The 23,825-nt window shown below is 42.9% G+C and overlaps 1 protein-coding gene across 6 annotated transcripts in view; it reads left to right on the top strand.

Annotated features, from left to right (window-relative positions):
• pcnt (pericentrin) overlaps positions 1-23,825 on the top strand; it is a 323,443-nt gene that overhangs the window by 72,227 nt on the left and 227,391 nt on the right. For 4 of the 6 annotated variants that reach the window (XM_048534231.2, XM_048534229.2, XM_048534230.2 and 1 more), the window contains 2 exons: positions 13,310-13,487; positions 22,306-22,436. In XM_048534231.2, the coding sequence (XP_048390188.2) occupies positions 13,310-13,487; positions 22,306-22,436 (309 nt within the window). The remainder of the gene's footprint in view (positions 1-13,309; positions 13,488-22,305; positions 22,437-23,825) is intronic. The other 2 variants (XM_059647013.1, XM_048534228.2) reach the window with 1 other exon arrangement.

Here is a 23,825-nt window from a genome sequence, read left to right as displayed (position 1 = left end):
CTTGGCGGATAGAATCAAGGAAAACCCCAATGGTTCTATGCTTATGTGAGGAACAAGAGGATGGCCAGAGTGAGGATAGGGCCAATTAGGAATAGTGGAGAGAATTTGTGCATGGAGTCGGAGGAGGTAGCAGAGTTCCTTAATGAATACTTTGCTTCAGTTTTCACCAGCGAGAGGGACCTTGACATTTGTGAGGACAGCATGAAACAGGCAGATATGCTCGAAAAGGTTGCTGTGAGGAAGGAGGATGTGCTAGAAATTTTGAAAAACATGACGATAGATGAGTCCCCTGGGCCAGGTAGGATATACCTAAGGTTTCTACAGGAAGCGAGGAAAGAGATTGCTGTGCCTTTGGTGATGATCTTTGCATCCTCACTTTTCCCTGGAGTAGTACCAGATGAGTGTAGGGTAGCAAGTGTTATTCTCTTGTTCAAGAAAGTGAGTAGAGATAATCTTGGAAATTACAGACCAGTTAGTCTTACTTCTGTGGTAGGCAAATTATTGGAGAGGATTCTGAAAGATATGGTTATTTGGTAAAGCACAGTTTGATTAGAAATAGTCAGCATGGCTTTGAGTGGCAGGTCATGTCTTAGAAGCCTTATTGAATTCTTTGAGGATGTGACAAAACACATTGCTGAACGTCGAGCAGTGGCTGTGATGTATATGGATTTTGGCAAGGCATTTGATAAGATTTAAAATAAAAATCAAAAGAACTGCAAATGTTATAAATTATGAACAAAAAATGTTGCTGGAGAAGCTCAGCAGGTTTGGCAGCATCTGTGAAGGAAAAAACAGTTAATGTTTCAGGTCCGGTGACCCTTCCTCAGAACAGATAAGGTTTGATAAGGTTCCCAATGGTAGGCTCATTCAGAAAGTCAGGAGGCATGGGATTCAGGGAAATTTGGCTGTTTGGATGCAGAATTGGCTGTCCAGTAGAGGACAGAGGGTGGCTGCAGGTGGAAAGTATTCCGTCTGGAACTTGTTGACCAGTAGTGTTGCACAGGGATCCGTTCAGGGACCTCTGCTCTTTGCGATCTTTATAAATGACTTGGATGATGAAGTGGAAGTGTGGGTTAGTAAGTTTTCCGATGACACGAAGGTTGGTGGAGTTGTCGATAGTGTGGAGGGCTCTTGTAAGTTGCAATGGGACATTGACAATTTGCAGAGCTGGGCAAAGAAATGGCAGATAGAATTCAACCCAGAAAAGTGTGAAGTGATTCATTTTGGAAGGTTGAATTTGAATAGAGAATGTGGAGTTAATGACAGGATATTTGGTAGTGTGGAGGAACAGAGGGATCTTGGAGTCCATGTCCATAGATCCCTCAAAGTTGCTACACAAATCGATAGGGTTGTTAAGAAGGCGTATGGTGTGTTGGTTTTCAACGGCAAGGGAATTGAGTTTGCGAGCTGCGAGGTTATGTTGCAGCTCTATAAAGCCCTGGTTAGACCACTCTTGGAATATTGTGTTCAGTTCTGGAAACCTCATTGTAGGAAGAATGTGGGAACTTTAGAGAGGGTGCAGGGTATATTTACCATGCTCGCTGGACTGGAGGACAGGTCTAATGAGGAAAGTTTGAGGGAGCTAGGGCTTTTTTCATTGGATGAAGAAAGATGATAAAGATTTACAAGATGATGAGAGGCAAAGATAGAGTGGATAGCCAGAGACATTTTCTCAGGGTGGAAATGACTTGTCACGAGGGGACATAATTTTATGGTGGTTGGAGGAAGGTGTAGGGGAGATGGCAGAGGTAGGTTCTCTACATTGAGAGTGGCGGGCACATGGAATGTGCTGCCAGTGCTGGTGGTGGAGTCAGATACATTAGGGACACATAAGCAACTCTTGGATAAGCACACAGAAGATATTATAATGTAGGGTGTGCAGGGTAGTTTGATCTTAGAGTAGGATAATAGGTTGGCACAACATTGTGGGCTGAAGGTCCTGTATCATGTTGTACTGTCCTATGTTCTACACTACTCGAAGTTAAGCAAAACACAATTTGTTTCAACACTCTAGTTAAAATATAACCAAAGAAAAAGGAATTCAGAATAATAAACTCTATTGGAAATCATAACAGAATAATCAATATCATAACTGTTACCAACTAACTGTTCCAATATAGTAACACCCTATAAACATATCACTTGGCAAAAATGAAAATTCAGAACACAGGTTTGTCTCACAAGTAACCCAGTACCGGGACAAGAGCGGGGATAAAGCCCTAGTTTCTAGCTGTAACCGAGAAAGGGAAAAGATAGCGCCTACTTCTTCAAGCCTCCAACAGCAACTGCTTGAACCCAAATCCAAGAACTAAATAAAAACTAGAAAGCCTGTTCTGAGACAGCTGGCCACACCCAACTAGGCTGCCTCCATTGTTCCAACTTGGAAGAAAATCTCCGAGGCCTTCATGGTTACTCTCATGGTTTCGGTAGACTGTTCTGCACCTCTCTTCAAAACAGAAAACACAAAATAACCTCTTAATGGCACAGCATTGTCACACTCTCAACAGTACCCAAAAGTTCTTAGATTATAAGTTGAAACTACAGCATGATGTGGAGGTAGAGGTGCCGATGTTGGATTGGGACGGACAAAGTCAGAAATCACAGACCAGCAGGTCACAGTCCTACAGGTTTATTCAGAAACACAAGCTTTGTGAGCCTCACTCCTCCTTTGGGTGTTAGTGAGAGAGGTAGTACCAGACATAGAATTTATAAGGAAATGATCAAAGGATCACATTAGTGGTGTGGCTGAGAAAGCATGGGTTTGCAAATAAATCTGTTGGACTATAACCTGGTGTTGTGTAATTTCTGACCTTGAAGTTATAGCAGAATTGGATAATTTCAATTGGAAACTACAAAATGAGAAAAACAAACAAGATTCCATCCTGTTTGACTCCAACCATCCTGATTATTGCTTGTTTAGTAACAGTCGAGCTCTTGGACACCATGGGCCTAGCTGTTGCTTTCTCCCATGCATGCTGAACTTACAATAAGGTTCATAACAGTACAGCACAGAAAGAGGTGATTTGTACTTTTGTGCCTGTACTAGCGCTTTGAAAGAATTATCCAATTAATCCTTTTCTCTCCAAACCTAGACATTTTTCCTTTTTATTAAAGTAGATATCCTCTTCCGTGTTGAAAGCTGTATTGGATCTGTTAACACTGCTGTTCAGGCAGTACATTCCCACTCATAACTCACTCAGTTTTTGAAAAAAATCACATTCTCCCCACCAGCTTTTTTACCCCATCACAGTTTATTAATAGACTCTTGAGTACTGCCTTCCTGCCAGCGCAAACAATATCTAGTTTCTGAATTTATAAATGCACCTAATAATTATAAGCATTTCTATTACATTTCCCCATTATCTTATCTATTCAAAGAGAATAGTGCATATGGCTCAAGAGTCTGCGCTGACTTATCTACATTAATTCCGCTATGCTATAACTAAATCCATAGCCTTGATTTTAATGATATTTCAAGTGCTCATCAATGTACCTTTTAAAGATTTTGAGGTTTTCTGTCTCTACTATCCTCCCAGGCATTAAAATTCCCATATTCCTGGTATGAATTTTGGCAAATGTTGTTTTTATCTTCTCCAACTCCTTGAAATCTTTGTTGAATTGGATACATCAGTCTAACTGAGGTGTAACCACTGATTTAGAGAGATTTAGTATTATTTCATGTTTTTCTACTCTATACAAATATTGCCACCAAATTTCAATATATTACTTCCTGTCTCATGAACAAGTTGATAGTTTACTGAAGCAATTTGCCAACAAAATCCTGTGCAGGATTTCTTTTTGTGTTACTCTATCCTTGTCCAACCGGCTAGAAATTTTTTGTTATTGCAAGCTTCCACATTTTTTGACAGTAAGCTGACCAATTTGTGATTGCGAAGTCTTTTGTACTCTCCTGTTTTGAAACTTTGACAATCCTATGGCATCATCCCAATTGCAAGGGGGACCAAAAGGTTACGGCTAGCATCTCCACAATTTCTACACTTAGTTCACTCAGTAACCTACAACATGTGACGCATTCCATCTCAATGATTTGAAGACTGCCAGTATACAGTTTTTAAATTTGAAAAATGACCTTTCACTGCTACTCTGCTTTCCACCTACAAACAGATTTAGTATCCAATCTATCAGTGCCCATTTGTCACCACTGTCATGATGTTCAATTTTTTTTTAATGTCTCCAATTTCTTGATCAGTATTCCAAAATATAATTTGTCGGAATGTAATTAAGATTAAGAACATAGAACATAGAACAGTACAGCACAGAACAGGCCCTTCAGCCCACAATGTTGTGCCGACCATTGATCCTCATGTTTGCACCCTCAAATTTCTGTGACCATATACATGTCCAGCAGTCTCTTAAATGACCCCAATGACCTTGCTTCCACAACTGCTGCTGGCAACGCATTCCATGCTCTCACAACTCTCTGCGTAAAGAACCTGCCTCTGACATCCCCTCGATACTTTCCACCAACCAGCTTAAAACTATGACCCCTCGTGCTAGCCATTTCTGCCCTGGGAAATAGTCTCTGGCTATCAACTCTATCTATGCCTCTCATTATCTTGTGTACCTCAATTAGGTCCCCTCTCCTCCTCCTTTTCTCCAATGAAAAGAGACCGAGCTCAGTCAACCTCTCTTCATAAGATAAGCCCTCCAGTCCAGGCAGCATCCTGGTAAACCTCCTCTGAACCCTCTCCAAGTGCTTCTATTTTTAAAATTAGAAGGTATTGATGAAAATTTCATCCTTCTGCAAATATATCATTCTTGTGTGTAACTCTGGCAATAACGGTTACTGCATCAAAAGATATTTAGAAGTTCTGAAAAACAGTTTCCTTTCTTTGGGGTGTGAAGTTCAGATGGTAAGGTCTGACTAGAGAAACTTTTAGTCTCGAACAAACAGGTAGGTCACTTAATATCAGAGGACTCCTGTAGCATTTCTGTCATTTGAAATCACTTGACTGATGCTGGTTACAAAGAGTGCCCTTGTATATGTTTGTGTTTATCTTTCACGTGACCTAATTTGTTACCAATGAAGATTCTATACATCTTTAGGGCTTCTGCTGTTTTGAGCCCTTGGCATCTACCATGAGTCTCCCTTCTTCTCTTAATCCAATGCTGTATATCCTTTGATGTCCAGAGTTCACAGGATTGATGGTCTCACCTTTGTTTCTTATGTTGGTCCTTGAATGCATCCCACTGTTCTGAGACAGATTTACCTGAAAGTACCTGCTCCCAGTCTGTGCTGGCCAAATCATCGCTGAACTTATAAAAATCATCCTTCCCCCAGTGGAGAACTTTAATTTCAGGCTTATTGTTGACCTTTGCCATTACAGTCATGAATCTAGCAGAGTTATAGTTGCTGTTTACAAAATGCTCCCCCACTTATAATTGAACCACTTGCCCAGCCTTATTACCTAAAATTAAGTCCAGCACTGTCCCCTCTCTTGTAGGGTATTCTGCTTATTGGTTTAAAAAGGATGCTTTTTAAGAATTCTGCTCCCTTTAAACCTTTCACTTAATGACTATCCGAGTTAATGTTGGGGGAGTTGATATCCCCTACTTTCATTACCCTGTTATTTTACGCTTCTTTGAAATTTGCTCACATATCTGCTGTCTATTTCTCTCGGACTGTTAGTGGCCTGATAGTGCACTCCCATCAATGTGAATGCTCATCTTTACTTTTTAATTTCTGTCCATATTACTTCATTTAAGAAGCTTTCCAAGATGTCATCCTTCTTTACTGCTGTAATGGATTCCCTGATCAAACTCACGATACCTCGTCCCCATCTTGTCTGAAGACCCTGTTTCCTGGAATATTGAGCTACCAGATAAGAGAGCTGAATTCCAGAGGTGAGGTGAGAGTAAGACACCCCTTGACATCACGGCTGCATTTGACTCAGTTTGGCATCAGGGAGCCCTAACAAAACTGGAATCAATGGGTATCGGTTTCGGGGGGCAAACTGTCTTGTGGTTGCAGTCATACCTGACGTAGAGGAAGATAGTCATGGTTATTGGAGATAATCGTCTCAGCTCTGGGACATCTCTGCAAGAGTTCCTCAGGATAGTGTCCTCAACCCAACCATCTTTAGCTGCTTCATCATTGACCTTCTGTCCATTATAAGGTCAGAAGTGGGGATGTTCGCCAATGGTTGTACAATGTTCAACACCATTTGTGACTTCTCAGATACTGAAGCAGTCCATGTTCACATAGAACACGATCTCTACAATATTCAGGCTTGGGCTGACAAGTGACATTTGTGCCACACAAATGCCAAACTATGACCATCACCCATAAGAGACAATCTAACCACCACCCCTTGACACTCAATGGTGTTACCATCACTGAATCCTCCACTATCTGTATTCTAATGACCAAAATGCCTAACCTTGATAAATGCCATCCAACTTTACCAAGCTTTCTTGTACCTCAACTGACTAATAATATTGATACCTTTCTGACTCCCTTGCTGCCACTTGCAGTTTTTGCCATTTGCCTGCTGAACATTCTGTCTGGACCCCACCCTTCCTCACAAGCTAGTTGGACATAGGAGCAGAGTTGGACTATTCTGCCCATCATGTCCACTCCACCATTCAATCATGGCTGATATATTTCTTGACCCATTCTTCTGCCTTCTCGCTTTAACCCTTGATCCCCATTACTAATCAAGAACCGATCTAACTGTCTTAAATATTAAATATGACCTCTGCAACCTTCTCAGCAATGAGGTCCACAGATTAATCTGTCTAGCTGAAGAAATGTCAACTCAACTCCATTCTTAAAGGTCAGATGCTAGGAATACTATGGCGAGTAACTCACCTCTTGACTCCTCAAAAACTGCCCACCATCTACAAAGGCACAAACCAGAATTGTGATGGAATACTCCCCACTTGCCTGGATGAGTGTAGCCGCAACAGTACGCAAGAATCTTGAAACCATCCAGGACAAAGCAGCCCGCTTGATTGGCACTACATCCACAAGTATTCACAAGCATTCTAAAGGGCCATCCCCTCACTCTGAGGCTGTGCCCTTAAGTCCTAGACTGTCCTACTACATCCACATCAACCTTATCTAGACCTCCCAGTATTCTGTAAGTTTCAAACAGATCTGTCCTCATCTTTCTAAACTCCATCAAGTACAGACCCAGAGTCTTCACCCGCTCCTCATATGACAGGCCCTGCATCCCTGGGATCATTCTTGCGAACCTTCTCTGGATTCCCAACAACTCTAGGACATCCTTCCCTAAATACAGGGTTCAGAATTGCTCACAATACTCCAAATGTGATCTGACTAGAGCCTTGTACATCCTTGGCAGTTCATCTCTGCTCTTGTATATTGCCCTTCTTCAAATGAATGCTAACATTGCATTTGCCTCCCTAACTGCCAACTGAATGTCTATGTGAAACTTAAGAGAATCCTGAACTAGGACTCCCAAGTCCCTTTGTGCTCGAGATTTCTGAAGCCTTTCCCCATTTCGAATGTAGTCTATGTCTGTATTCTAATGACCAAAATGCCTAACCTTGCACTTTTCCCAAATTATATTCTGTTTGCCACTTTACCCAATCTCCTAGCCTGTCCAAGTCTTTCTGCAGCCTCCCGACACCTTCAGCATAACCTGTGCCTTCATTCTTTATGTCATCTGCAAACTTAGCAACAACAACAGCTCAGCTCTTTCATCCAGAAAATGAATGCATGATGTGAATAATTGTGATTCCAACTCTAATTCCTTAGAAACTCCACTAGTCACTGGCTGCATCCTGACAAAGACCCCTTTATCCCTACTCTCTGACTTGTGCCAGTACTTGTATCCATGCCAATGTCTTGTTCCTAACACCTCAGGTTCTTATTTAGCAGCCTCCTTTGACATCTTGTCTAAATCCAAATAGATTACATCTACAGGCTCTTCTTTGTCTAATTTGCTTGTTACCTCCTCAAAGAATTCCAACAGATTTGCCAGGTGTGACTTTCCCTTGATGAAGCCTTGCTGACTCTGCCCTATTTTACCAAGCACTTCCAAGTACATTGTAACATCATCCTTAAAAAAAGACTATAAAATTCTACCAGGTAAGACTAACTGGCTTATAGTTTCCTGACTTATATCTGCCTTCTTTAAACAGCGGTCTTAGATTAGCTATTTTCCAGTCCTTTGGCACCTTCCTGATTCCACTGATTTCTGAAAGATCACCATCAATGCTTATACAGTGTTCTCAGCTGTCTCTTTCATAACTCTGGACTGTAGTCTTTCTGGTCTTGATGATTTATCTATTTTCAGACCTTTAAGCTTCCCTTGCACCTTCTGCTTAGTGATTGCCCCTACATTCACCTCTGCCCCTGACTCTCCTTGAAGTTGTGATATGTTGCTGGTGTCTTCCACTGTGAAAACTGATGCAAAGTATCTATTCCCATTGTGGTTCAAATGCAACCTGTCTGCTTTGTATAGGTCCCACCACTCCCACCTCCAAAAATGGTCCCGGAAATCTAAAGCACTCCCTCCTACATCCTTTCTCCAGCCACGCATTTATCTGAATTAAATGCCTATTCCTATACACATGCATAAACGTGGCCCTGGAAGTACTCCGGAGATTACTACCTTTTGGGTCCTGTACCTTAATCTACTTGCTAGTTCTAAAATTCTGCTTTCGGGATCTCGTTACTTTTCCTACTTGTGTTGTTGGTCTCAATACGTACCAAGATCTTTGTGACTGTCCTCCCCATTTCAGAAAGCACTGCAGCCATCTGTGCCCCTGTCCCTGATCCTGGCACCATGGGGGTACCTGAGAGGAGAATGGTATATTGTCTCCCTAGCGCAAGCGTCAGGGATGTCATCAAATGTCTGCAGGGCAGAAATGTGAGTGGAAGCTGATTTCGACACTAAGTCCAGCATCAATGTTTGTCACAACTTTAGACAGTTGCCTGCGACTGAAACTGTAGCCAAGAAACAAAACAGTGTGAAGTAATGACCAAGTGCAGTGGCTTCAGTTTTCACAATTTTGTTTTACGTGTATGTGGAATTCACTGGCAAGGCCAGCATTTGTTACTAATTCCTGAATGCTCTTCTGAATTTGGTAGTAACTGCCACAATGGTGTTTGGAAGGAAGTTCCAGGATTTTGACTCAAGTATAGTGAAAACAATGTAATATAATTCCAAAGATAATGGGAACTGCAGATGCTGGAGATTCCAAGATAATAAAATGTGAGGCTGGATGAACACAGCAGGCCAAGCAGCATCTCAGGAGCACAAAAGCTGACGTTTCGGGCCTAGACCCTTCATCAGAGAGGGGGATGGGGGGAGGGAACTGGAATAAATAGGGAGAGAGGGGGAGGCGGACCGAAGATGGAGAGTAAAGAAGATAGGTGGAGAGGGTGTAGGTGGGGAGGTAGGGAGGGGATAGGTCAGTCCAGGGAAGACGGACAGGTCAAGGAGGTGGGATGAGGTTAGTAGGTAGCTGGGGGTGCGGCTTGGGGTGGGAGGAAGGGATGGGTGAGAGGAAGAACCGGTTAGGGAGGCAGAGACAGGATGGACTGGTTTTGGGATGCAGTGGGTGGGGGGGGAAGAGCTGGGCTGGTTGTGTGGTGCAGTGGGGGGAGGGGATGAACTGGGCTGGTTGAGGGATGCAGTGGGGGAAGGGGAGATTTTGAAACTGATGAAGTCCACATTGATACCATATGGCTGCAGGGTTCCCAGGCGGAATATGAGTTGCTGTTCCTGCAACCTTCGGGTGGCATCATTGTGGCAGTGCAGGAGGCCCATGATGGACATGTCATCAAGAGAATGGGAGGGGGAGTGGAAATGGTTTGCGACTGGGAGGTGCAGTTGTTTGTTGCGAACTGAGCGGAGGTGTTCTGCAAAGCGGTCCCCAAGGGGCTTGTTGAGTTACTGCAGCCATAGATGATACTGCCATTCTGAGTCAGTAGTGGTGAGAGTGAATGTTTATGGTGGCAGATGAATGCTGATTGACTGGACAGCTTTGATCTGGAAGACATTGAACTTCCAGACAGTTGGATTTCCACTTAGGCAATGTGATTTTGTTTCATTTATTGTGGTCACATGTACCTAAATACAGTGAAAAGCTTTGTTTTGTGAGAAGTACAAGCAGATCGTAGCAAACAATGGCAAACAGGTCATTAGGTGTTTAGACAAGCGAGGCATACAGGTTACACTGCACAAGAGGTATGCAAAGCAAGATAAACATTCAGTCCATTCAGCAGTCTAATACTGGCATGGAAGAAGTTGTTCTTCAACCTGCCGGTGTGTGTGTTCAAGCTTCTGTATCTTCTGCCTGATGGAAAAGGCTGGAAGAGAGCAGTACCAGAGTCAGAAGGGTGTTTGATGATGTTGGCATCCTTTCAGTGGCAGCGCGAGGTGTAAATTGAGCCCATGGATGGGATATTGGCTTCTGTGATGGTTTGGGCTGTGCACACAGCCTTCTGTAGTTTCTTCCAGTCAAAGGCAGAGCAGTTGCCGCACCAGGCCTTTAAGCACCCGGATAGCATGCTTTCTATGGTGCATTTGTAAGAATTGGTGAGGGTTCTTATGGACATGCCAAATTTCCTAAGCCACCTGAGGAGGGAGAGGCATTGTTATGTCTTTTTGACTGTCTCATCTGTTTGGGAAGTCCCAGACAGGTTGTCAGTTATTGTTGCTCCCAGAGCCTTGACGTTTTTGACCTTTGTCACCTCAGCTCTGTTGATGTAGATGGGGGTATGCCCTCCTCCTCACTTCCTGAAGTCAACAATCAGTTCTTTTGTTTTGTTGACAAAGAGAGAGGTTGCTATCATTGCAGCATGGCATCAACCATCTATCTGCTTTTTGTATTCTGACTCATCATTGTTTGATATCTGTCTTACCACGGTGGTGTTGTCAGCAGAGATAATAGGAACTGCAGATGCTGGAGAATCCGAGATAACAAGGTGTGGAGCTGGATGAACACAGCAGGCCAGGCAGCATCTTAGGAGCAGGTAAGCTGACGTTTTGGGCCTAGGCATTTCGGCTTTCCTGCTCCTAAGATTCTGCTTGTCCTGCTGGGTTCATCCAGCTCCACACCTCGTTATTTCTGGTGTTATCAGCAGACTTCTGAATGGCATTCTTTCAGAGTTTGGCTACACAGTCTTGGGTGTACAGGGAGTACAGTTACGAATGAGAACGCATTCTTGAGGGATGTCAGTGTAGAGGATTATTGTGGAGGAGGTGTAGTTGTCTATCTTCGCTGTGGGTCAGGAAGGTGAGGATCCAGTGACAGAGGGTGGAGCTTTAACCTCGGTCTCGAAGCTTTGAGCTAATTCCGGAGGGGATTATGTGTGTTGAAGGCAGAACTGTAGTCTATGAATGAGAGTCTGACATAGTGTCCTTGTCATCCAGATGTTCCAGGGATACATGTAGAGCTCGGGAAATGGTGTCCACTGTGGACCTGGTATGTTGATAGGCAAATTGCAGTGGATCGAGGCAGGCTGGGAGGCTAGAGTTCCTGTGGGCCATGACCAACGTGTTGAAGCACTTCATGATTATGGACATAAGAGTCACTGGGCGGTAGTCATTCAGGCATGTTGCATGCGTATTCTTTGTTACTGGGATGATGGTGGCTTCTTAAAGCAGATGGGGACCTCGGCTTGTAGAGGGGGGAAGTTGAAGATGTTAGTGAATATCTCGTCAGCTGGTCTGCACAGGGTCTAAGTGCATGGCTGGGCTCGTCGCTATACTTGGGTTGACTCACAGGAAAATTAATCTGACGTCTGCAACGGTGATTGATGGAACAGGTGTGTCCAGGGCTGTCGGGTAAGGTGACACCATGTAGCTGGCATTCTGATTGAACCGAACATAGAAAGCAGTGTGCGCGTTAGGGAGGGTTGTATTCTTGGCTGCTATCTTGCTCTGCTTCATGTTGTATCCTGTTATGTTGTGTACGCTTTGCCAGAGATGGTGGGTGTCCATATGGTTGGTTTGGACCTGTAACTTTTGCCTGATGCTGCCTCCTGGCATCTCTGGTTTTGCGGAGATCATATCTGGATTTTCCTTAAAGGTATGGGCCGTTCGACTTGAATGTTGCATACCTAGTCTTCAGTAGCCAGTGAATTTCCCAGTTCATCTGGGTTTTCTCGTTGGGGATCACCAGGATTGACTTCTTTGGCAAGCAGTCCACCATGTACTTGCTAATGAATTCCGTGGTGGTGTACTGCGTTCTTGAATGTAATCTAGTGTACCGATTTCAAGCAGCCCTGGACATCCTGTTTGCTGCCTCAAACCAGCATTGTACTACTTCCTGTGAAGGATCCTCCTTTTAAACTTCTGCTTTTAAGCTGGGAGGAGGAACAGTGTTGTGACCTGGAAAGTATCACAGTCCTAACTTGAGCCTGATTCCTGGTGAACTGATTTGGGCAGACTGACGTGAATAATTTGTTTCAGGATTCCCAAATTTAAACCAGCTGTGTGCTGTTACTCTTATACAAATCTCTCACATGTATTTTAGCTTGCCTCATCTCTCATTTGTCGATTGGCTCTGTGCTTGTTTGATCTACTGATCTGCCAGCATCTCAACTTTAAATTCCTGTTCCTTGTTTTTAAACCACCTTGCCTCTGCTTATCTTTATACATACTTCCACAGCTGCAACTCTGGGATCTCTGTACTCTTTCTGGCCTCTCGTGTCCATGTTAATTTTATGGGGAGTTGGTGATGTCATCGTAGTATCATTGGACGAGTAACCCAGTACCTCAGGTTAATATCCTGGACATGTGCGTTTGAATTCCATCGTTCCGAGATGATGAAATTTGAATTCAATAAAATTTTGAAATAAAAATCCAGCCTAATAGTTACCATGTAACCATTGCTGATTTCCATAAAAGTCCCTCCGGTTCATTGATGTTCCTTAGGAAATGAAATCTGTCATCCCTCCCTGGTCCAGCCTACATGTGTCTCCAGATACAAAATATAACAGTTGACATGTAACTGCTCGACAGGCATATCAGTGCTGGTCTAGCCAATAACATCAGTCTACCATAAATAATTTTTTAAAAAAATGTTCCACGAGTGGTAGTCTTACTTCTGACCTCAAGCTCAAATTCCCAGCCCCTCACTCCTCATCCTCTCTTTATTACTTTGCTACTTGAAACTCTTGACTCCTTGACCCAGCTTTTGCTCCTCTGTCCTACTATTTCCTCCAATGACGCAGTGTCAAAAGTGTTATTAATATTGCTCTTGCAACAAAATGTTCCAAGTTTGTTATTGATAAATACATAACATAAATACAAATTTTAATAATGACATAATAGTGAACATCCAATAGCAGACTGTTCTATTCCAGCAGGATATGCAAAAGGAATGGGAAGAGGAGTGTAGGTGGCGTGTTGAGAAGCGGGAGCAGACAATGTCTACACAGCATCAAACTGAACTGGAAGAGTGGAGCAAGAAGGTGGAAAACCTACAGAATGAACTTGAAGTTATCCGTAATGAAATAGAGGAGCACCAAGTGATTGAGAAAAGTAAGAGCAAATTATGCCAGCAAATTAGAGAATGGATGAGAGGAAGCTCGAATGGGGTATAAAAGCCAGTTTAAACTGTTCGACCACAATGGCTGTTTCTGTGCATGCCTGTCTATTTCATTATAAATGGGGAGCACTTGGTACAGACTCATTCAGGAATCATAGAAATGAGCAAAAGTTTAATTCTTCTCCTTCTGAAAGTTAACTTTCCTGCCATTTTATTAAAATAAATTACACAGAACCTTTTTAAAACTTGAGATGTATTGCACCTAATTCTGAGATGACACTTTTTGAAAGAATATGAAGGGCTTTGAAAGTGTTCCAAGGAGATTTTGAAAATGCCAGGTTTGAGAGCATTTTTTAAAAAAAACTTTGCTGTTCACTGGCTTGGCTTGCATTTATTGTCTGACCCTAAGTGCCCTTGAGAAGATGATAAAGAGCTGCTTTCTTGAGCAACTGCAATCCTTGGGATGTAGGTACAACCTCTACAAGCAGGGGGATTCAGCAATAGTAATGTCATTGAATGTTGGCAGAAGTTGATTTAGATTCTCTTTTGTTTTAGATAATAATTTCCTGATACTTGTGTGGTGAGAATGGTAATTTTGCCTATGAGCCAAAGCCTGAGTGCTGCCTACAGTGCAAGATTGGAAAAAGGAGTTGTTTTCCAAAGGAAAAAATTAGGATATTTGTTAGAGGTCTACAAGGTTATGATTAAGACTACATCGGTTTATATATGTTAGCCAAGAAATAAAATGATCCCATTACCTGATGTGACAAGAACCAGAGGATACAGATTTATGCTTTTGATCAAGAGATGCATTGGAATGAGAAAAAAGCTTATTTTAAAAAGTAAGTGGCAATGAACTAGAACTCGTTATGTGGTGATAATCAATAATTTCAAAGCTAAATTCGATCGGCACTTGAGGGAGATAAACATGCAAAGTGATGAAGATAAAATGGGGTATGCTATGAAGTGTGTTGCTTTATGGAGCTAACATGAACTTGATTTAGCCTCCTTTTGTTCTCTATTAAATTTGGGTCTTAAATGTTCCAATGCAGTGAACTTAACTGATTGACACATGGTAGAAACAAGCTCTTCACTGATACGATATCAAAGCTTGTTCATTTAATAAGTGTTGATCACTGGCCATGATGGAAATCTTAAATTGTAATTTAGGGGTCTAGTTGCTTCAAACTTGCAATGGGGATTGACTTTGTGCCCACGGGTATGTATGAAGGTCTGAGATCCTTTCAAAAGAATCCAATCGTACAGTTAGTTGGAAATTTATATATAATTATCTGCTCTGGTGGAAAAGCTTAAACCTCAAAATTCCCCACTGATGGATGAGTCCGTATGTCTGGCATTGTGTTTTCTCATGGTATGTGTGTAAAATATTGTTACACATCAGAAATATTTCACCTGGTTCTGTATGCATGGAGAGTACATTGAATGTTTGTCATTTTAAAAGGTAATTTTCAGACCCTTGCTTCTGCGTATTTAAATGGATAATTAACCAGCTTCACACAAATAGTTCAAGGCAATATAGAAAATACATAGAATTAAATAAATCCAAAGAGTTTTTGGCTAAATTGATTGGCTTTTTAAAAATTCATTTGTGGGACTTGAGTGTTCCTGGTTGAATCGCATTTATCGACCAACCCTAGTTGCCCTTGAGAAGGTGGTGGTGAGCTGCCTTCTTGAACTGCTGCAGTCTACATGCTGTAGATTGACCCACAATATCATTAAGGAAGGAATTCCAGGCTTTTAACCCTGTGACAGTGGAGGCATGGCAGCACATTTCCAAGTAGGGATGGTGAGTGACTTGGAGGGAAACTTGGAGGTAGTGGTATTCCCATGTATCTACTGCTCTTGTCATTCTAGATGGAAGTGGTCATGGGTTTGAAAGGTGCTGTCTAAGGATCTTTGGTGAATCTTGTAGATAGTGCAGACTGCTGCTACCGAGCAAGAATGGGAGAGCGAGTGGAAGTTTGGATGTGATGTCAATCAAGCAAGTGACTTTGCCTTGGTGTCAACCTTATTTAGTCTTGGATTTGAAGATGCACCCATCCAAGCAACTATTCCATCACACTCCTGAATTGAGCCTTGTAGATGGTGGGTGAGCTTTGGTAAGTCAGGAGGTAGTATTCACAACAGTATCCCTAACTCTGATCTGCTGCTGTAGCCATGAAATTAAAAATTGTTGGAAAACCTCAGCTGGTTTGACAAGATCTGTGGAGAGAAAGGAGAGTTAATGTTTGGGTGCAGTGACCCTTCTTTAGAACTGATGGTAGTTGGGAAAATGTTAGGACCTTTAGTGGCTGAGAATGGGTTGTTTGTGGTAGAAGCCCATGTTGTTAAGGGGCATGGTGTGAACAGGTTGAGCTACAGAGATGAAAGAAGTTGATATTGTGCCCAGAAGGTTGCAGAGTTCCCAAGCAGAAAATGAGTTGTTGTTCCAGATTGTGCTAAACTTCACTGGAGCACTGTAGCTAGACCGAGACACAGATGTTGACCATGGAACATGGTGATGTGTTGAAATGGCAAGCAAGTGGAAGCTTGTCATTTTTGTTGAAAGAACATAGGCATTCTGCAAAGTGGACACCCAGTCTGCGCTTCATCTCCCCAGTGTAGAGGTGATCACATGGTGAGCAGCAAATGCAGTAGATCAGATTGAGTGAAGTGCAGATGGATCGTTGCTTTATCTGGACGGCGTGTGGGACCTTGGATAGTAAGGAGAGAGGAAGTCTACAGCCACTGCAATTGCATAGGAAGCTACTGTGGGGCTGTTGGGGGATGGGGGGTGTTGGGAATGGAGGACGAGTGGACCGTGATGCCCTGGAGGGAATGGTCCCTGCTTACCAGGGAGGATGGGCAGGGAAATAGGTGTCTAGTCGAGGCATCCTGCAGAGGTGGCTGGAATGGCAGTTCGTGATCCTTTAGATGTTGCTGCTGTTTGGATGGTGAGACCAGAGGGATTCTTGCGCTGATATAGAGGGAGTGGGGGCTGAAGTGTGGTAGATGAGCCAGACTGGCCGAAGACCCTTTCAACCATGGTGGTGAGGAATCCTAAAAAGGGTAATGGTGGATGGGGATGCCTCAGGCATTTTCTCCTTCAAGAAGGGGAGAACCCTGAGACCATCCTGTTGGACTGTGGGTGTAGAACAAAGAACAGTACAGGATCTTTGGCCAACGATGTTGTGCCGACCTATTATCCTACTGTAAGGTCAAACTAGCCTGCATACCCTACATTATACTATCCTCTATGTCCTAGTCCAAGAGTCGCTTATGTATCTCTAAAGTATCTGACCCCACTATCACTGCCGACAGCGCATTCCACACACCCGCCACTCTCTCTGTAAAGAACCTATCTCTAACATCTCCCTTATACCTTGTTCCATTCACCTTAAAATTATGCCTCCTTCATCGTAGTAATTTCCGCCCTGGGAAAAAGTCTCTGGGTATCCACTGTATCTATGCCTGTCATCATCTTGTACACCTCTGTCAAGTTACCTCTCACCCTTCTTCGCTCCAATGAAAAAAGCCCTAGCTCCTTCAAACTTTCCTCATAAGACCTGACCTCCAGTCCAGGCAGCTTCCTGGTAAATCAACAGAACACAATGTTCCATGTGTGCTATGACCAGGGTTTTATAGAGCCACAGCATAACCTCTCAACGCATAAGCTCAATTCCTCTGCCAATGAAAGTCAACACACCGTACACCTTCTTACAACCCTATCAACTCGGGTAGCAACTTTGAGGGATTTATGGACATGGACATTTAGGGGCGGCACCGTGGCTCAGTCGTTAGCACTGCGGCCTCACAGTGCCAGGGACCCAGGTTCAATTCCTGCCTCGGGTAACTGTCTGTGCGGAGTTTACTTATTCTCCCTCTGTCTGCATGGGTCTTCTCCGGGTTCACCGCTTTCCTCCCACAGTCCAAAGATGTGCAGGCTAGGTGGATTGGCCATGCTAAATTGCCCGTAGTATTCAGGGTTATAGGGAGATGTGTTTGGGTGGGATCTATCAAGGGGCAGTGTGGACTTGTGGGGCTGAAGGACCTGTTTCCACACTTGGTCTAAAGACCAAGATCCCTCTGTTCCTCCAAGCTGCCAAGAATCCTGCCACTAACACTGTATTCTGCATTCAAATTCGACCTTCCAAGTTGAATCGCTTCGTACTTTTCTGGGTTGAATTCCATGTGCCACTTCTTTGCTCAGCTCTGCATCCTGTCAATGTCCCATTGCAACCTAAAAGAGCCCTCCACACTATCAACAACTCCGCCAACCTTCATGTCATCAGCAAATTTACTAACCCACACTTCCACTTCTCATTCAAGTCACTTATAAAGATCACAAAGAGCAGGGGTCTCAGAACAAATCTCTGTGCAACACCACTGGTCACCAAGCTCCAGATGGAATACTTTCCACCTGCAACCACCCTCTGTCTTCTATTGGACAGCCAGTTTTGTATCCATCAGCCAAATTTCCCTGAATCCCATGCCTCCTTATTTAGAATGAGTCTGCCATGGGGAACCTTCTCAAGTGCCTTGCTAATATCCATAAACACCACTTCCACTGCTCTACCTTTATCAATGTGTTTTGTCATATCCTCAAATAATTCAGTAAGGCTTTTGAGGCATGATCTGTCTCTCTCAAAGCCATGCTGACTATTTCTAATCAAACTGTTGCTTTTCCAAATAATCATAAATAATGTTCCTCGGAATTCTCTCCAATAATTTTCCCACCACATAAGTAAGACTGTCCAGTCTATAATTCCCAGAATTATCCCTGTTCCCTTTCTTGAACAAGGGAATGACATTTGCCACCCTCCAATCATCTTTACTATTCCAGTGGACAGTGAGGATGCAAAGATCATTGCAAAAGGGTAGCAATCTCTTCCCTTGCTTCCATAACCTTAGGTGTATCCCGCCTGGTCCAGGGGACTTATATGTCCTCATGTTTTTCAAAATTTCTAGCACACCCTCCTTCCTTATATTAACCTGTTCAAGCATACCTGCTTGTTTCATGCTGTCCTCACAAAAGACAAGGTCCCTGTCACTGGTGAATATGGAAGCAAAGTGTTCATTATAGACCTCGCCTACCTCCTCTGACTCCGCACACAAGTTCCCTCCACTATCCTTGATTAGCCCTACCCTCACTCTGGCCATCCTCTCGTTCCTCACATAAGCAAAGAACGCCTTGGAGTTTTCCTAGATCCTACCTGCCAAAGCATTTTCATACCCCTTCTAGCTCTCCTATGTCTGTTCTTCAGTTCCTTCCTGGCTACCTTGTAGCTCACTACAATCCTGTCCGATCCTTGCTTCCTCAAACTTAAGTAAGCTTTCTTCTTCCTTTTGACTAGATGTTCTTGTCATCCAAGGTTCCTTCATCTTACCATCCCTTCCTTGCCTCAGTGGCACAGACCTATCCAGTACTTGCAGCAAGTGTTCCCTAAACAACCTCCACATTTCTGTCATGCATTTCCCTGGGAAGGTCTGATCCCAATTTATGCTCCACAGTTTTTGCCTTTTAGCATTGTAATTCCCCCTCCCCCAATTAAATACTTTCCCATGCTGGCTGCGCCTATCCCTCTCCACGCCTATAGTAAAGGTCAGGGATTGTGATCACTATCGCTGAAATGCTCTCCAACCGAGAGATCTGATACCTGGTCTGGTTCATTGCCAAGCACCAAATCCAGTATGGCCTCCCCTCTAGTCGGCCTATCTACATATTCAGAAATCCTTCCTGGACGCACCATCCATGTACAGGGATTGCATAAAGAAGAGGTGACTGGACCCCGTGAACTTGAAATTCCAAAATGATGTGAAGCTTCAGCGAGATCAGATGTCAGTTCAGATGCAGATAGGTTCGAATGAGCAGAGGGGCAAATCAACTGAGGCAAACAATGTCACATCGATAGTTATCGATGAACAGGTTAAATGCAGGTAAATGGTGGGATGGAGGGTTCCATGTGGAGGTGGTTGAAGGGATCTGTCGGAGAGGGACTGGAATCTTTCTCAAACAAATGGGCATGGAGGCGAATGCAATGGAAGAAAAGTTCAATGTTGTGTTGTGTCCGAAAAGCATTGAGGTTTGGATGCAGGAGGATAAACTATGATAAACCTTTGCTGACTTACAGCATCCGCAGTTCTTTGGTTTCTTATCACCACCTTGTTTATTTGGTGAGTGTAGTTAAGTTTATGGTCAATGGTAACCCCCAAGATGTTGATGGTAGTGGATTCAGTGATGGTAACACTGTTGAATGTCAAAGAGTAATGGTTAGATTGTCTCTTACTGTAGGTGACCATTGCCTGGCATTTTTTGTGATGCAAGGCATTTATCAGCCCAAACCTGGATGTTCTGAGGAACGGTCACTGGGCCCGAAACATCAACTCTGATTTCTGTTCACAGTTGCTGTAAGACCTGCTGAACTTTTCCAGTAACTTCTGTTTTAATTCTTGGATGTTGTCCAGATCTTGATGCATTTGAACATGGTCTGTTTCAGTATCTGAGGAGTCATAAATGCTGCTCAACATTGTGCAATCATCAGCAAACATCCTTACTTCTGACCTTGGGATGGAGGGAAGTTTGCTGAAGATGGTTGGGCCTGGGTCACTACCCTGAGGAACTCATGCGGTTGTGTCCTGGAGCTGAGATGACTAAATTCCAACAACCACAACTTTCTTCCTCTTGCCAGGTATGACTCCAACCAGCAGAGAGTTTGTCCCTCATACTAATTGATTACAGTTTAGTACACGTTCCCTGATGCCACACTGTCGACTGCAGCCTTGAGGTCAAGGGCTGTCACACTCACCTCACCTCTGAAGTTCAGCTGTTTTGTCCATGTTTGAACCGAGACTGTAATGAGGCCAGGAGCTGAGTGGCTTTGTCAGAAAGTGGACATCACTGAGCAGGTTATTGCTAACCTGCTTAATAGCACTATTGATGACACCTTCCATCAACTTACTGATGATCGAGTAGATATGATGGGAGATTATTGACTGAGCTGGATTTATCCTGCTGTCCTTTATAGGAAATGCCTGGCCTAAGTTTCCACATTGTTGGGTAGATGCAAGTGTTGTATCTGTCTTGGAAGAGCTTGCCTAAAGGATTGGCAAGCACTGGCGCACAAGTCTTCAGTACTATTGCCGGAATGTTGTCAGGGCCTTCAATCTTCGCAGTGTCCTTGAGATCACATGGTGTGAGTCAAATTGGCTGAGGCTTAGGCCATCCCTTCACTTGCCATTCAATGGTTGACACTTTACTCACGCCATTTGACACTCTTGATCACCTGCAAAGGCTTGTTATTCAGCCTTTTGACACTCCACTTGCACCCTTTATACTATCTTTTGACACTTTTTTGATATCTCCACCTATAAATTCTGTGCCTGTGCACTTCCCTCCACTTGACAAAGGAGCAGCAGTCCAAAAGTTTGTGACTTCAAATGAACCTCTTGGACTAAAACCTGTTATTGTGTGACTTCTGGCTAAAGCTTGGCATCTGTGAAGTTGGGTGTCTCAAGAGGAAGCTTAGATGGATCATCCACTCAGCATGTCTGACTGGAGATTGCTGCAAATGCATCAGGCATATCTCTTGTACTGATGTGTTGAACCCTTCCGTCGTTGATGGTGAGGTTTTCTGTGGAGCTGCCGCCTCTACTGAGTTGCTTCACTGTCCAACACCATTAATGACTGGACGTGGCACGACTGCAGAGATTAGATCTGATCTGTTATTCATGGGATCACTTAGCTCTGTCATTCATTTGCAGCTTTAGCTGTTTGGTACGCAAGTAGTCGTATTTGCTAACTTCATCAGGTTAAGGCATTTTTATTGGGTATACCTGGTGGTCTTCCTTGCACGCCTGGCCTGCACCCTCCATTGATCGAGGATTGATCCCCTGACTTGATGGTCACGGTTGAGTGGAAGATATGCCAATCCATGAGGTTGTAGATTGTGCTGGAATACAATTCTGCTGTTGTTCACAGAACCTCATGAATGCCCACTGTTCGAAGTCTGTTCCATTTAGCACAGTGTGACACAACACAATGGAGGGTGTTCTCAATGTGAAGGCAAGACTTTGTCTCCACAGAGATTATGTGGAAGTCACTCTTAACAATGTTGTCTTGTACAAATGTTTAAAACTGAAGTGTATAGAAAGAAATCCAATTGTTCCTCCTAAGCTCCAAACATTCAGTCCCCTGATTTCTTTTGTTGTTCTTCCTTTTTTTTTTCCAGCCTTTTCTGAACTCAGGTGCATTGACCCCTCTTCTTAACCAGGAACTCCCAAAGTCTTAACTGTTTGCTTTTCTCTTGGTCTTCTCTTTCTCCATCAGTCCCCAATACAGAATCCTCTTGTGACAGGAACTTGACATTAGCTAATTCTTTCCATTGATAATTTGACCTTGTCTGTGTTACTGTTGTACTTAATGAGCCTTGATCATTGACACTTTTTTTTTTGAGAGCATACGATAGACAAAGTTAGTGAAATACTTTGCCAAGCATTTATAATACAGTTCAGAGTACGGAACTGTCATTCATGGAATGGAAGTGCAGTCCATGCTGAGCAGCCTCTTCCTGATGTTGTTCCTTGCAACAGTTAGCTAATATATTGTTTGCTTTGAATAAAAATACAAAAGACTGTTTACTAAAAATAAACAATGTAGACCAACTCCTTTCTTTTTACCTGCCGTGTGATATTGTGGCATAGAAATCAGTTTACACTCCTGTTTTTCATTTCCTGTCCATTTTACCACTTCCAAACAGAGTGATCAATATTCTTTTTAAAAAGTGAAATTTACTCAATCATGTTCTGTTATAGATGAGCGTCAGAACTTGGAAAGTCTCCACCAATCTAGTTTGGCAAAACTTCAAGATCAGATTCAAGTAGAATTTCAACAGAAGCAGCAGCTGATGAAGGAACTTGATAAAAAAAAGGACCGTCTCGCAGAAGTGAGTAGAACTTATTAATGCCGTTGGAAATCTGGTTTATAGCTCAAGTCCAACTTTTCTAACTCTTACTTTTCCACATGTCTTAAAATTCATTTTGAGATTTCACCTGAAGATAATTTCTTGTTTATAAGCTGCTGTGTACTAACCATATCACATCTTGAATGCATCTGAAGATGTTTTTTGATACCAAGCCATTTAAGGAGATATTAGGATAAATAAATAAAAGTTGAGTCAGAGGTTTTATAAAGAATATGTTTAACGAGAAGCAATAGAAACATGGGAAAAAAATGGGGAGTGTATTGCTGATTTGAAATATTGGAAACAAGAAAGAATTTCTAAAAGCAATACATTTTCTGACTCTGAGCCTGTGGAGGTGACAGGCATTAGGATTGATGAATGATTGGGGCATGGGGCATGTTAGGATGTGAACAGCAGAGTTTTGCAATGGCTGAAATTTACGTCTAATGAATAGGGGAATACTGGTCGAAAGCATATTGGGAAGCATCAAGTTTAGAGGTGACAAGCATGGGTGAGATTTCCAGTGACAGATGCGCTGAAGCAGTATTGAGATTTATGATGATAAGAACAAGGAAGTACCTGGTTTTGGTGATGGAAGGTCACTTGGATCAAATAGAATGTCCAATTTAGGAACGGTTTGATTCAGGCTGCACAGAGGGTTAGAGTCAGTGGCACTGAAATGGGATTTGTGATGATAAACACAGGCAGTGGATCAAGAGAGATGGTTTCAAGTAGAGCCGAGTCTTTAAGTGTACTGTGTTTGGATGATGGTATCTTAGGTGTTTCCAAAGGCAAATTGGGGGCGATCGGAGATATTTCTGCAGGATTCTCGGTGGGTAACGGTAAAGGACGCAAAACTATTTGAAGTGGTTTTTGTGGCTATGCTTGTATAAGTGGAAATAGTTCCAGGTGAGGGCCTTGCCATCCGTTTAAGATTTGAAGCTCAATATAGCATGTTGCCTTTGTTATACTTACTTCGTATGTCATGCTTGCCAAAATTCTACTTTCCTTTTCAAGAAGCTGTTGAATCTGTGACGATATGATTGGTAATTGAACTTGGTTAATTCATAATTCTCTTGCTATCCAAAGAATGTAAAAAGACTGGTGTAAGTGTTACATCTATACAAGGTGGAGGCATCAAGTGTTTTCTTTACTTTTAACCTGTCCCTACCACTCCAGCATTAGTCCTTATGGCTATACCATGCAATATAATTTCCTGTATTTGTTCTTAAAAATTTATTGTTTTGCCTTAATGTCATCTAATAAACTCTGTTAGTTCTAACTTGGCCAATTGCAGTGTCAAAACTAAGGGCTCTGTGAAATTCGTAACTACACTGAAGCAGTTAAAGCATCCTGGCTATCTTGGAATGA

Source organism: Stegostoma tigrinum, chromosome 7 (genome assembly GCF_030684315.1).
Source record: "Stegostoma tigrinum isolate sSteTig4 chromosome 7, sSteTig4.hap1, whole genome shotgun sequence".
Lineage (NCBI taxonomy): Eukaryota > Metazoa > Chordata > Chondrichthyes > Orectolobiformes > Stegostomatidae > Stegostoma > Stegostoma tigrinum.
This window is presented reverse-complemented; position numbering and strand designations above follow the sequence as displayed.